The sequence below is a fragment of the Trachemys scripta genome, chromosome 10 (assembly GCF_013100865.1).
Source record: "Trachemys scripta elegans isolate TJP31775 chromosome 10, CAS_Tse_1.0, whole genome shotgun sequence".
NCBI classification, from domain to species: Eukaryota; Metazoa; Chordata; order Testudines; family Emydidae; genus Trachemys; species Trachemys scripta.
The window spans coordinates 62,589,144-62,602,585 of NC_048307.1; the positions used below are offsets into that span (position 1 = coordinate 62,589,144).

General features: G+C 49.6%; 1 protein-coding gene across 1 annotated transcript in view; it reads left to right on the top strand.

Moving 5' to 3' along the window:
* The first annotated feature begins 1,392 nt into the window (after positions 1-1,392).
* The window catches only part of ONECUT1 (one cut homeobox 1), a 34,700-nt gene continuing 22,650 nt past the window's right edge, over positions 1,393-13,442 (top strand). Inside the window, exon 1 of the mRNA XM_034784381.1 lies at positions 1,393-3,625. Within this exon, the coding sequence (XP_034640272.1) occupies positions 2,548-3,625 (1,078 nt within the window). The 5' untranslated portion in view covers positions 1,393-2,547. The remainder of the gene's footprint in view (positions 3,626-13,442) is intronic.

A 13,442-nucleotide genomic window follows, 5' to 3' on the forward strand; every position in this document is an offset into this window, starting at 1 on the left:
TGCATGTATTTGTAAATAATCACTGTGCTGTCAGCAGTTCAGGCGTGAAGCTGCTGTGTGCACCATTATAAAACACCCTTCTCCCCAGGTCTCCGTCTCACTTGGCCATTACACCCGTTAACGTCAGGGGGCTGAAGACAGGTTTAAATACATTATTTTTACGTGCAGTGAATAAATATAAAAAGTCCCGTTTAAAAAAAAACATACACCATGCGAGGGTGCCTTTGTCAGCTAAGCAGGGCTGGGAGCTAATCTGATAGCATGGAAGGAAATCATTTTAATTTCCTTCCCTTTATTTTCTTCCACCCCAGCACAGTTATGTAGATACTATTGCGAAGCCGAGCCTGGCTTCTCCTAATCAGTTGTGTTATTTCCCCATAGATCGGTTCAGATATAATGTAGAGTGTCATAATTCCACCCTCCCGCGGCTCGCTTTGGGGAGAGAGAAGCCACATTTTGACTGGCTTGGTTCGTTATTGTTAATGGACAAACAATAGGCACATCTGTCCTTTCTTCCGCTAGAAAAGCACCTTAGCTAACAAGTTTTTTCTTTCTTTCTTCCCCTTTGGAAAAAACAGCGGCATGTGGTAGTTGGAGCGTCCTTACAAATGCTCGGTTTTCACAAGCCGGACAGTTGACATTTTTTCCGCCCTACCCGCCCCCCATCTCGCTCTGAGCTCATTCCCTGAAATGGGGAGGGATTGGGAGAGAGGTCTGGGGGTGCGGCTCCCGTTTAGTCCCAGCAGGTCGCAAGGACTGGAAAAGCTGCCAACTTGAGCTACTCCTGGAGAGCTGCAGTCTGCTTGTCTTGCGGGGCTTCGGAGGGATGGGGGGAGAAAAGATAGGAGGGGGAGAGCGGAGGAGGGGAGCTGGGGATCGGGGAGTGAAAGTAGATAATATGAAACACGATCACCAAATGTGTCTTCCCGGCTACTTAAAATAAAAGTTTCCCTAGCGAGAAGCAAAGAGCTGCGGGCAACAGGGAGCGAGGCGCGCAGAGATGCCTCACACGGGGTCGCCTTGCGGCCCCCCAGTTGCGATCCCTCTCCCCCCTCCCCCATTGTATTTCCCTTGGGGGAGAGCGGAGGGGACACGTGTGAACAGCCCAGCTCTCCGGGCTGCGGCCCCATCCAGGGGGCGGCTCACACTCCCGGAGCCACTGGGAGCGCGGCGCGGCTTTGCCGGTGAGTCCCGCAGCTGCCTGCCTTTTGTTGGTTGGCTGGCTGGGACGCTGCGATTTTTCACCTTGATGTGTTGACTTGAGGAAACCCGGAAGTTAATATTAAAATTCAATTTAAGGAGGCTCGCTCACTAAAAATGCTAAGTCACCAAAGGGGAGGGACCGGCCGCTTTAATTACACAGGGAAGCTCTCGCGCGTCTCCCGCACCTAGAGGGAAGGGCGACGGGGAGAGGCAGGGAGACCCACCGCTCTGCAGCTCGGACCCTGAGCAGCCTCCCTCCCTCCCGAGCCCAGCTGAGGTTGCCGTGTGGGTGGAGGTGATGGGTTATGGGGGGCGGGGGTGAGGGGCTCGCCTGCAGCGCACTGAACAAGCTGGGGATCTACAGTCCCGTTTACATCCCGGGTTAAAGCGCCGTGGGGGCTGTCCTCGGCCGGGGAGCAGCACATCTACCTCCAGCCCCTGGGGAACAACCTGCAGTCCTGGTACCGGCCTGGGTGTGGGAGACCAGAGCCAAGCTGCAGCTCGCCCTGCTCCTCACCTCCAGCTTCTCTTGGTGGCTGGGGCGTTTAGGGTCAGATCGCTGGAGGGAGGGGTGCGATCGATGTGAAGGGCCACACAAAACAGCTGGGGGGGGATGCACAGCCTACAGACAGCGCCCAGGGGCGCGTGTGCCAGGCCAGGGTCTGTTTCTGACAGGCATAAGAGCCCCCGCTCCAGAACAGCTCCTTTGTGCTCTGCGCAGCCGAGGGGTTGTTCTCGTTTTCCCGTACGCAGCCATCTAATCTGCTGACGGGGACATGCAGACTTTTGCAGCTCGCTGCCTGTGGGCTGAGCGCTGGCTTTTCCCCCCCTCTCTCCTTCCCGGGAGGGGCTTCTCCGGAGCTTGGGAGCGGAGAGAGCCGGGCTTAGATAGGAAGGAGAGACGGTCCTGCTTCCTTAATATGTATGGTGATGTCACGGGCAGGAGTGTGTGTGTGTGAGTGTAAGGAGGGGGAGGGGGTGTGCATGGGGCCCCCAGCGCGCATGCCTGCTCTCTACCAGCAGCAGCAGCTGCAGCAGCAGGAGCTGTGGCCAAAGACATTGAAACAGTAAGAGACATGGCTAGAGATGGCGAGGGACGCGACCAGACACCTACTGGGGCTGCTGAGGCTGTTTTAAAAGAACGGGGGCCTTAAAATTGATCGACCATCACGAAAAAAAATAATAAATCACACAAAAGAGAAAGCCCAACCAACCCCCCCGCCCCAAGGGCCTGATCCGTTCCACTGGGGGTGGAATCCTGCATGCCTCCAACGTGAAGACCTCCTAGGACTTTCCAACCACAGACCAGATAGATGTGGTGTCCACAAGCCTGCCCGAATAACAATGAACGCGCAGCTGACGATGGAGAACATTGGCGATCTGCACGGGGTGAGCCATGAGCCGGTGCCAACCACGGCCGATCTGATGAGCAGCAGCCCCCATCACAGGAGCTCGGTGGCCCATCGCAGCAATCATTTGCCAGCCCACCCTCGCTCCATGGGCATGGCTTCCATCCTGGACGGTGGCGACTACCACCACCACCACCGGCCTCCTGACCACGCTCTGACGGGACCCCTGCATCCCACCATGACCATGGCCTGCGAGACACCCCCCGGGATGAGCATGAGCAGCACCTACACCACATTAACCCCTCTGCAACCTCTACCTCCCATCTCCACCGTCTCGGACAAGTTCCCTCACCATCACCACCACCATCACCACCACCACCACCACCAGCGGATCCCTGGGAATGTGAGTGGCAGCTTCACCCTCATGAGGGACGAGCGGGGTCTGGCTTCTATGAACAATCTCTACACCCCTTACCATAAGGATGTTACCGGCATGGGGCAGAGCCTCTCCCCTTTGTCTGGATCAGGCCTGGGGGGCATCCACAACTCCCAGCAAGGGCTGCCTCATTACGCTCACCCCAGTGCCCCCATGCCTGCCGAGAAAATGCTCACCCCGAACGGATTCGAAGCCCACCACCCTGCCATGCTGGGCAGGCATGGGGACCAACATCTTACCCCTACCTCCGCTGGCATGGTGCCTATCAATGGGATCCCGCATCACCCTCATGCCCACCTGAATGCCCAGAGTCACGGGCAGATTCTGGGCTCTGCCAGGGAACAAAACCCTTCGGTCACTGGTTCGCAGGTCAACAGTGGAAGTAATTCAGGGCAAATGGAAGAAATCAATACCAAAGAAGTAGCTCAGAGGATCACCACCGAGCTCAAACGGTACAGCATCCCCCAGGCTATCTTCGCCCAGAGGGTGCTGTGCCGGTCTCAAGGGACCCTCTCAGACCTATTGAGGAACCCCAAGCCCTGGAGCAAACTCAAATCCGGCCGGGAGACCTTTCGGAGGATGTGGAAGTGGCTTCAGGAGCCAGAATTCCAGAGAATGTCTGCTCTCAGGCTAGCAGGTGAGCCTCAGCGATTACTGCTGTGGGAGGGGAGGGGGGCAAGGCAGACAGGGATCTCAGAGCTGTGTAGCTGCTTGCCCAGGAAAAGCCCATTCCAATACGTATGTGCAGATACATAATATCACAGGTCACATCACACCTTGTATTTTTTGTTTCTTTCCAGTGCAATATGTCTCTCCCTTTCAAGTCTGACATTCCCACTGGATTTCCCTTCTAGCTCCTTCACATGAAAGGGGAACGTTTGATTTATTTGCACCGTCGTCCCCGTTCCTAAACAATGATATGCTAGGATGGTGAGGTGCTGTGATGCTAGTGTGCGTGTCTGGGGCTAGGGGAGAGAAACTGAGGTGTGGGGGGTCATGCTGTGTACTGTGACACCCACAGGATCAAAATCTACCCAGTCAAGTCTTACTATATAGACATGTAACGCCTACATGTTTATACCTGTGAACTGTACACAACATTGCATGTATATGTATATCAACTAGCAGGTGCACAGAGGAGCAAAAGCTAGTGGAAATTTTGGAGTGCCCATGAAATACGGATCAGGCCCGTATTAGATAGATATTTCCTATTATTGTCCATCTCCATATTGGTATATTTGCAAATGCCCTCTGATATGAGGTACAGCCAACTGACCAGCACACAGAACTGAACTCAGCTGTTGTATATAAAATTGCTTTCAAACTTAACATTCGGTGTGTGTGTGTGTATACTGTCTCTGCCTCTTACACACACAAACACACACTCACTCACTCTCTCTCTCTCACTCACTCTTGAAGTGTTGGAAAACCCAATGGTGGAGACTTAGGTGAGGCTTCACAATTTTTCAAGGACCTCTCTGTTAAATGATGTTACCCATATGTTTGCATCTACGTTTTCGTCGCGTTTCTTTGGGTTTATTTGCTTGTACAAGAAATAAGAGCATCAGAAAAGGCTGCCCAGAGCGAAATATTCGTGTTTGTTTGTTTGTGTGATCGTGTTGTAACTGGGTTTATTACGTGATAATTGTGGGGTTTGTTAACCCAGACTGTGTGGATTTTAAAAAGAAAGAATCCATGTAAATGTTTCGGTGAAGTGTTGTGGAAATTGAAGCTAAAACCTCATAATAAATCGTTTTATACACTTCGATGGATCTACTTTGTAGCAAAAGTAGCCTGGTGACAAGGGTGAAGAGATAATAGCTAAGTTGAAAGGGGAGCAGATGCTAGTTTCCTATTCTGCTTATTGCAGATCAGGCATTTTAGAACTTTGTTTTTTGACACAAATGAAACAATTATGGAATGTAACTTGTGGCTAAAGAGAAGGAATGGAATTGGTCAAAATTGCAAATGATCACAAGTATCATTAGTCCACAGAGTTTTAATTTACATAGTTCCAGTCTGTATATACACGTGAGAATAAGTATGTGTTATGCACAATTTATGCACTGGCTCAGTAACTTGTGGCGAACAGAAATAGCACCTGGGATTAACATGGCCATAATTCGCTAGTTCAGTTTCTTCCTAGGGAATGGCTGGCTGTATTGTCTGCTGTGACCCGAAGGAGCAGCGTAAGAACATTTCAATCCATTTCGTTTGTTTCTCTCTCTATTTTGTCCCCCATCCCCAACTTGTACTCAGTCGTAGTACCGAGCCCGCGTTTAATATGATGGTGGTGCCTTGAGTGAAGGTTTGTTAATTAACTGATAGGTCTCCATTAATTTGTCCCTGGAGAATGCGAGACAGTCAATCCGAGTTGGAGTCAGGGTCAATGATCCGTTTCACAGACAAAAATAAAGGGAAGGGCCAAATCTTCTCTTTCCAGTGCACAAATGGGTCTGCGCCTCTGCCTAAACAGTCGAATGAATACGGTAATAAATGCTCCCTGGGTCTTCGGAGACCCCAAACGGGCTACAAATTTGATTCCTCGCCTCCTTTTCCTATGCTTATGCTCGCTTGGCTTTGAAGCCTGCACTCGTATTAGAAAGTGGGTCCGGCAATGATCTTTTATCTCTTAAACTGGAGATGGTCTCTCTATATAAAGAGGGGCGGATGAGGCGGGCTATGTTGGATATTTTCTTGTTTTCTCACTCCTCCAGAGTCAAGTCGGTTTCACAGGTCTGATCTGCCAGAAAATCCCATTCTCTCTCTCTCAATAACAAACCCCATGAACGGTAAATCCCAGTCCTGCTGCGGCTGTCCAGGCGGGAGGCGGGGGGAGGGATGGAGTTGGTGCCTGAGATCTCCCCTTAACGATTGACAGGGCGAACTTCGATTTGGAGCGTATTTTTAGGACAATTTGGACGACCTGAATTTCCACTTATTTACATAGATCGATACTGGAAACAACCACTTGAATTAGAATATGTTGGAGCCCCCTTCTTGGCATGATCTGGAAAGAATTATGCCAAGCCAGGCTGGGCTGCTGAAAAGAAGATAGATGGGAGCTGGGAGCATACAGCACGGCCGATTTCTGCAGTGTAGGATCGACAAGCTATTTCCCGCACTTCCAGAGATTCAGAGAAACAGGCAGCATTGTTCGATACTGCCCCAAATCAACCCCCCTCCCCACCCAATTCCTCCTTCAGCCCGCCCCATCAGGACAGCTCTGGGTATAAGTGGATCTCCATAATCTCTTTAGGAAGACAAAGACTCATTATTCCGCCCTCTCCTTCAAATCCAACCTGAATGCTGGATATTTGCACACGAGGGAAACAGAGCCCCATCCCTAAGGGTAATTTAAGCAAACATGGACATGGAGACACAGCATCTATTCTGACCTGGGGGAGGGAACGGGGCTCTGGCTGTACTGTTTATTTTTTAATCCTTCCGGCTTTGTAACAAGTTCCTGCGTCTCCCCTATAAATATTGTGGGACCGCTAGGATCTGAAAAACAGATCCGGATCCTCTCCTGACCAGTCACCGTGCCTTTTCTGTCTAGCGTGTGGCCCTGCAGGGGCTGGCGATTGGAAGCGGTTGAGCCTCCTAATTATCCGGGGCTCTGATGTGTGCTTATTGCCACTGCTCGAGCTCCTATCCCTTATGCAGGCTGCTCTGCCGGACACCCACTCCAGGCTTGCTGCCTCTCTTGTGACCCCGGGCTACAGCTCCTTAATGGGGGTCTGCTCAGCGCCTAGCCCTGGCATTGACCTCCGGGGCCCCAGGCCGGGCCACTCCTTGTCTCCACCACAGCAGCACCGGAGTGGGATTGGGAAGGGGGCGCAGGGCGGATTCTTACGGACCCAGGGTTGCAGCCGGTCCCGGGCACTCGGGGGTGTGCACTGCCCGAGGGGTGGGGAGAATCCTTAGGAAGGACTCGGAGCCTGGGGAGGGAGCAGGAGGAGATAGGGAGGGATAGACCTGGAGCCCTGGGCCATGAGAGGCCCCCGGGTTATCTTGCCACCGGGGGGAGGCAACAATCGCCGCGGACTCAGGACAGAGCAAAGCAGCAGCTTCCTGGAAGAGCTCGGGCAGTGGGGGTCGCTCGCTCCCATTACGGCCAGGGGCCGGACTGGTGGGGAACCCCGGGGGAGCAGGAAATTGGGCGATGCGGCACCGCCGTGGGCCCTGCCCCTGCCCTTGCCCCGAACAGAGGAGGGTCCTGGGCAGGTGAAATCCGTCGGAGATCCCCGCACCTGCCTGGCTGGAGGCGAAGCCCAGCGCCGGCTCGGGCCTGCGAAGGGGCAGCTCGGGAACACGTGTCTATTTACATGGAGCTGATTCCCGATCGATGGGGCTCTGGCGCGCACACGCACCGGGCCGGGGCCTTCTCCAGGGCGGACGCCAGCCACTCCCATCCCCCGCTGTGGGCTCCCGGCACAGCCCCCAGCTGCCCCCGCACGCCGCCGGTGGTCAGTGGGCGTTTGGGGGGGCTCTGGGTAGTTCTTGGGCTGGCCCCCAGTAATGCGAAGTGCCCGCGTCCAGGGCAGACTGCCATGCGCTGGGAGGGATGCAGGCGTTGCTAGAAAGGCAATCTGCTGTAAATGCATAAACTATCGATTTTATTTTGTGCAGGTTTTAAATGTGTGATGATCTTACTAAGTGGTAAAAATCTGCCCCGATTGATATTGATGTATGAACATCAATTCGAAATATCATAAATTACTCCAGCCAACGCAAATTAAATTTCACGTCCAAATTATAACTCACTCTCGGGCATTTAGAGAATTATCAAGCAGATTAATATCCCGAGCAGGCTGTCAGACTCTTTATTTATTTTCTATGCGTTTCTTAAAGCCAACATCAAGAAGGCGACAAGGAGGAAAACAAAACCCTGGTTATTTTAGGCTTCACAGTCTTGTCCAGCACTTTATCTTGAGTATTTGCCCCTTCCAGCGATCCCTGGGGGTTTCTTACCTCCCAGATTACACCGAAGCTCCGACAAATAAAGGAAAAATTGGTAGTTACATGGAAGCTGTATTGAGGTCTTGACACTTCCTGGGCTGTCTCTCGAAATGTAAGCAGAACTGCTAATTGCAAAGCTGACCTCTTCCAGCCTCCATTTTATTCACCCCATCTTCCTTTTCCTCTCTATCCTCTTTTCCTTTGTCTGTTCCCCCCCTCTCTCTGCCCTTCAGTTTTGCATATTTATCAATTTACCCGTTTTTCTCCTTCCGTTTTAGAAACATTCTTTCAGGGATGATTTCTTTTTTGCCTTCCTGATGTTTAAAAGGGAAAGTTAAGGATTAATTATTATTATTAATATTAATAAAAGGCTAGAGCCCATCTACAATCTGTTGGGCTCGGAATGTCGATTTATTTTAACGTGCAAGGTAGATTTGAAAAAAAAAAATAGTTTTGAAAAGAGTGAAGCTTGAAACGACGGAGCTAGCCCAGAAAAAAAAAGTGCCTACTTCGCTTTGAGATGGGTATAGGATCTGAAATGAATCTGTCCAAATGATGCTTTCAGAAAGGTGTATTTTGAAAAGAACACCATAGTCACACACATATACACTTGCCCAGCCGAGGTAGACTCACTCCAGAGTGCTAACAAGGTAAAACGTTAAGGTGAGATCAGATTTCGAAATAACTGAACAATACAAGAGAAAGCTACAAGTGTACAGGGACTGGACCGGAGTTTCCCTTTGACACAAAACTCCCCAAATCTATTGCATAACGAGGTGGTCCGAAGAGCAGAGAATTTACCAAACGGCCGCTTCCTAGCAGCCTGTTCTCAAATAGACTCTTTCACTGATGCATTTTATTTCCAATTGCTAGAGAAAACAAAGTCCAGTTCTTCTCTGAAGACAGCAGGTCCCCAGTGCTACAGGGCCCAAGGAGGGAAGGTGGGCGCTTTCGGATATAAGGAACATTTCCTCTGCAAATGGCTCACCCTAAATTGCAGACGCAGGGTTTGCCCACGGGCGCTGCCCGCTGCTGCATGGCACAGGGTGACTTTGCTTCCTATATCAGGAATCAGTCAATATCTTCCGGAAACCTACTTTTTAAAAAAAAAATCGTTGCTTTGCCTTTTTCCCCCCTCGCACTTGTTTTCCTCCATAAGAAATTAAATCTCAACTCAGCTGAAGCCTGGGAAACCGGAGAGAAATTCTCACCAATTTAACTGTAAAGAAATCAATACTGTAATCAGGGCAGTTTTCCCATTAAATATGAAATCTAATGAACGCCGTTTGCAACACTTACCCTGAAGACTACTGTGTGCAAACTCACCGCGTGCAAGGAAAGGTCGATGCATTTCTGATATTAGCAGATCGTCACACGAGCAGGCAATTAGTTCATCATTATAGATCTGTTTAATGTTTACACAGTGGAGATTATGCATAAATATATTTGCATCATAACGATACATTAATCGATTTTCGGTTTAACATTAATGTCTTGCTGCTTGTTTTAGTTATGGAGAGCCCATCATTGTAGGGTTTTTAAAAGACTGCAAATCTCCCTTCAAGGAAACTGAAAAGAGACGCACCTGCAGTCTGATCATTAAACAATCCATCCCACGCGCATAGGCCTGTGCCTTGCAAAGTGGACATGTATTTACACATCTCTATAGCTTGTACAAGTGCTGCTTGTTAGAGAGAGAGCTTTGGGGAAAGGTTTCTCCTCCTGTGTGTTTGTGTTATGAATTAATTGCTAAAGGGAATCAAGTCTTTAGGACTTTCCAAGCCTATGAGGCTAAACAAGCAATGAGGCTAGGCGATTTTTTTTTAAATTCACGTTTCTTTTCTGATCTTGAGGGAGGGTAAAGTTCCCACCTGTGCATTTCAGAAGATGCCTCGGCTTCCCCCCAATACAACTCATTAGTTGCCATTTACCTACAGGTCACGTGTTGTATCAGTTAGCAACCAGCTTTGTGGTTTCGCTGGGATTGCTGTGAAGTAGCCTTTTAAATAAGATAAAGTTAACTGCATTCGCCCTGGCTGGTTTGGCAGATAGCAGCAGCCGGTGACTCAAAACGATAAGGGCAGAACCAGAAATCCCATTCCCCTGGCAGCTAGTAACAAGTGCTCTGAGAAAGTCCTCCAGTGAAGAATCTGCGATTGTTTGTTGTCGGTGTCCTTGTAGCCTGATTGATTTATAACCAGCTAATACACAGCCTCATTTGCTTTTTGTTAATATTTATCCAAAGGAGGGACTGAAGGACTGCTTGGCTCTCGGGTAGCGTGTCAACAGGTAACCGCGTTCCTCAGGGCCGGGCTTGCAGAGGATTCTGCAGTTAGAAGCAGGGGCAGCTAAACACAGGGCAGCCGCAACTTGCTATATGAGATTAGAAACACACGCAGTGCTCAGGGCATGGCTCGTGGCTATCTGGGTCACCCTGCCTCTCTGATGGGCGAGCAGGCCATGGCATTTACGCAGCAACGCCAACATGGCTCCCTGAAATGACCTATAGCAAGGCGTCAGTGCGGTGGGTTTGATTAGTTACCCCGTTGTGTTACTGTCAGGAAATACAGAGAGCTGCTGTGAGGGGCCCAGGGGGCTCGAAGGGGTGAAATTGAAGGGGCTCTCTTCCAATCCCGAAGTTTGACGGGTGTGATTGATTCTTGTGACGTGAGCTGGATCCAGTTAAGGGCCTGACTTTCGCCGTGTTTTCATGCACTTTCCCCAGGCAAAGTACCTGCTTCTGTGGTTCATTGTCTATTGCTTATGAGCAACAAAAAAGCATTTCGGGATTTGTCTGTCACCCGAAAGGGGCAGGGCCAGCAGAGAAAGGGACTTGCCTGGTTCCAATGTGCAAAAGCGGTGTAACCAGGAAGAAAGATAACTTGCAATGAGTGGCAAAAAAGGAGGGGTTCAACACGGGTTAACCTGACTATAGCCACAGCCATGCCGGTTTGCTGCGCTGGAGCGGTTTCATTTGAAAATGGTCTTCCCTGTTTCTTTTTAAGATGCTGCCATGCCATACTGTAAACGTTTCACATCTGTGGTTATTTATTTGGCTTGGCAAAACTCCTTTGAAATCACAGTGTGCTGGGAGTGAAACGCATTGGGATGCGGGGCCCGGAAGCTGTGGGAGAGGGGGTGGTAAACAAATAAGGGAGGATTTGGGGATTACCTTGCTAGTCAGTAACAACCTTTAGTTGCCACAACAGGTGTTTAAAGATGTTTAAACATTCCTTTCCCCCAAATGACATTTTCCCACGGTTTCCTAGTAATTATTCAGCTCAGATTTTTGTTTGTAATTAATCACGTGTTAGTTGAAAGACACACGGGGCCGAGCAGGGAATGATATTTTAGAAAGAAACTAAGAGGAAAAGTGATATTAAGGGGATGTGATTGTCCCTGGTGGTTCTCTTCTGGACTGCCATTTTGATGACGATGTGAGATTGCATCAAAATGGGAGCTGCTCCTGGCCTTTTGGGGAAGGCCTCTTGTCTAATGTGAACCCGGGATTGTTTCCTTCCACTAAAGAAATGGGATTTGACGAGGAAATGTGAGCTCAGGTAAATCCCACCCGCACGCAATGCAAAGAAAGTGAGCTGCTGCAACTATTCCAAAAAGAGGTGTCACAGATTCACATGCAATTGGAGGGCTGAGGCCCTAGCCTGATTGGGACCCCAGTTTATAGACACCGCCTCAGAACATACACAGCGAGTGGTTGCATAGTCTCACCGTTCCCGAGACTTCTGTTGGACTTTGCTGCTCATCATTTCTTCTACAAACTAATCCCCAATAGTTATGTTGTCATACATATATAGTGCTCATGTGAAGTGTGTGCATTGTACACAAGACTATCCGCTAATCTGAATGGAAAGAAATCAGTTAATTTCATCATACTGTCTGCAGATTTCTCACATCTCCTCTCAAGAAATTAAAGAAATATTGTATGCATAATATGAACATGCTGCCCTACATTTCAATGGACATTTTTCTTCCTTGTTTGAGCCGTGCTTGTTATTCAGAAGCCACGCGCCATCTACTGTCCAACAGTAGGTAGTGCGAAAAACTGTAAAGTACAAACTGGTCTTTGTACTAGTTGCGAGTTCAAATTGATGGGTGCGGGGTATTTGGAGAAGCCTCTCCTAGAGAGGCATCTGTTGTTTCTGCAGCACGTGTCATCGCCTCTGAATGTATCAAGTCCTAATTAAGATACAAAAATACGAACAACTTTCCCAAAACTTTGCAAACATCTGGTTGCCAACAAGTTGCTAATGAGAGGACATGTTCATTTCTGTCGCTTGAAAGAAAAGCTTTTCTGCCTGTTTCTTTAGGGATTAATGTTCATGTGAATGAGAATCCATGAAATGAAGACTAATTTTTCAAGCAAAACAAACGCTGCGCCTTCGGTTATATGCGGTGGAGGAGTCTATTGCCTTTTTTGTTCTAAATTGAGTTTTGATTGATAAGCTCATCTGACCAGAATTCGTGCAGAGGTAGGCTTCTGAATTTCAGCACTTTGGACAGTTACCTGCCTGCCCCCCCATTGCGATTTCTATTCGCAGATCTTTGTCTACTCTGCATGTTGCGTTTCCTGAAGGACTCACGTGGGGAAGCTTGTGGGTGACATTGTAAGCAAGAAGGGGAATTTCGTACCATAAAGTCAAAAGAGGTAAAGAACAGGAGGGGTGAGCTCACGGCCTATCCTGCAGCATATTGGCCTCATGCTTCCAATGAATCCTACAAGTCTAGTGAACTTTTATTCGGAAATCTGATGTTCGCCTCTTTAATACCGGAGCAACAATAACATCGGTTATGTATAATGCCAGCGCGCAACTAACCGGCTGCGAGGATGTCGCACGCGCAAACTCCTCCCGCCTCTTTCCCTCCCTTCCCGCCAACTTTAGACCTGGCGGCTCTAGCCATGGTCACTCCAGAGGAGGAAGAGCGTTTCCATTGCTGTGACACCGGCAGGAGCATGACCCCGCAATGCCTGTCAGTGGCTGGCGGGTGCAGGGACAGGCTGAAGAACCAGTGGGTAGGAAGCGGTGCTTAGCGCGTTACTGGTGCCGTGCGAATTTGACCATGAGTTCGGGGGTGAGGCTAATAGGAGACTCATTAGGAAGGGGAAAGAGAGAGAGAATTCTCTAGCTAGACAGTGGTGTTTCCGGTCCCAACTGGTGCATGGGGCTGTAAGGAAATTTTTGTCCCAATGCTGCGATCGAGCGCTGGGCACTTGCAAACCACTGCTGTCCGATAACCGGGAGGGAATCTCTCAATACTCACACAGATTGATCCTAAAAAGGCACAGATAGTGAATGCTTTCCTATATGTTCCTTTATTCGTTCCTATTTGAATGAACCCACGGGTTTGGCCTGGGCAGAGCTGTCAGGTGCCCTCTGGCGGATCCCCAAGGTAGCACATCACAAAAGCAGCTCATACTTTGGGACAATTAGTGGACTTAGGACTGAAGACGAGGACTTATTGCTGAGGTGCAC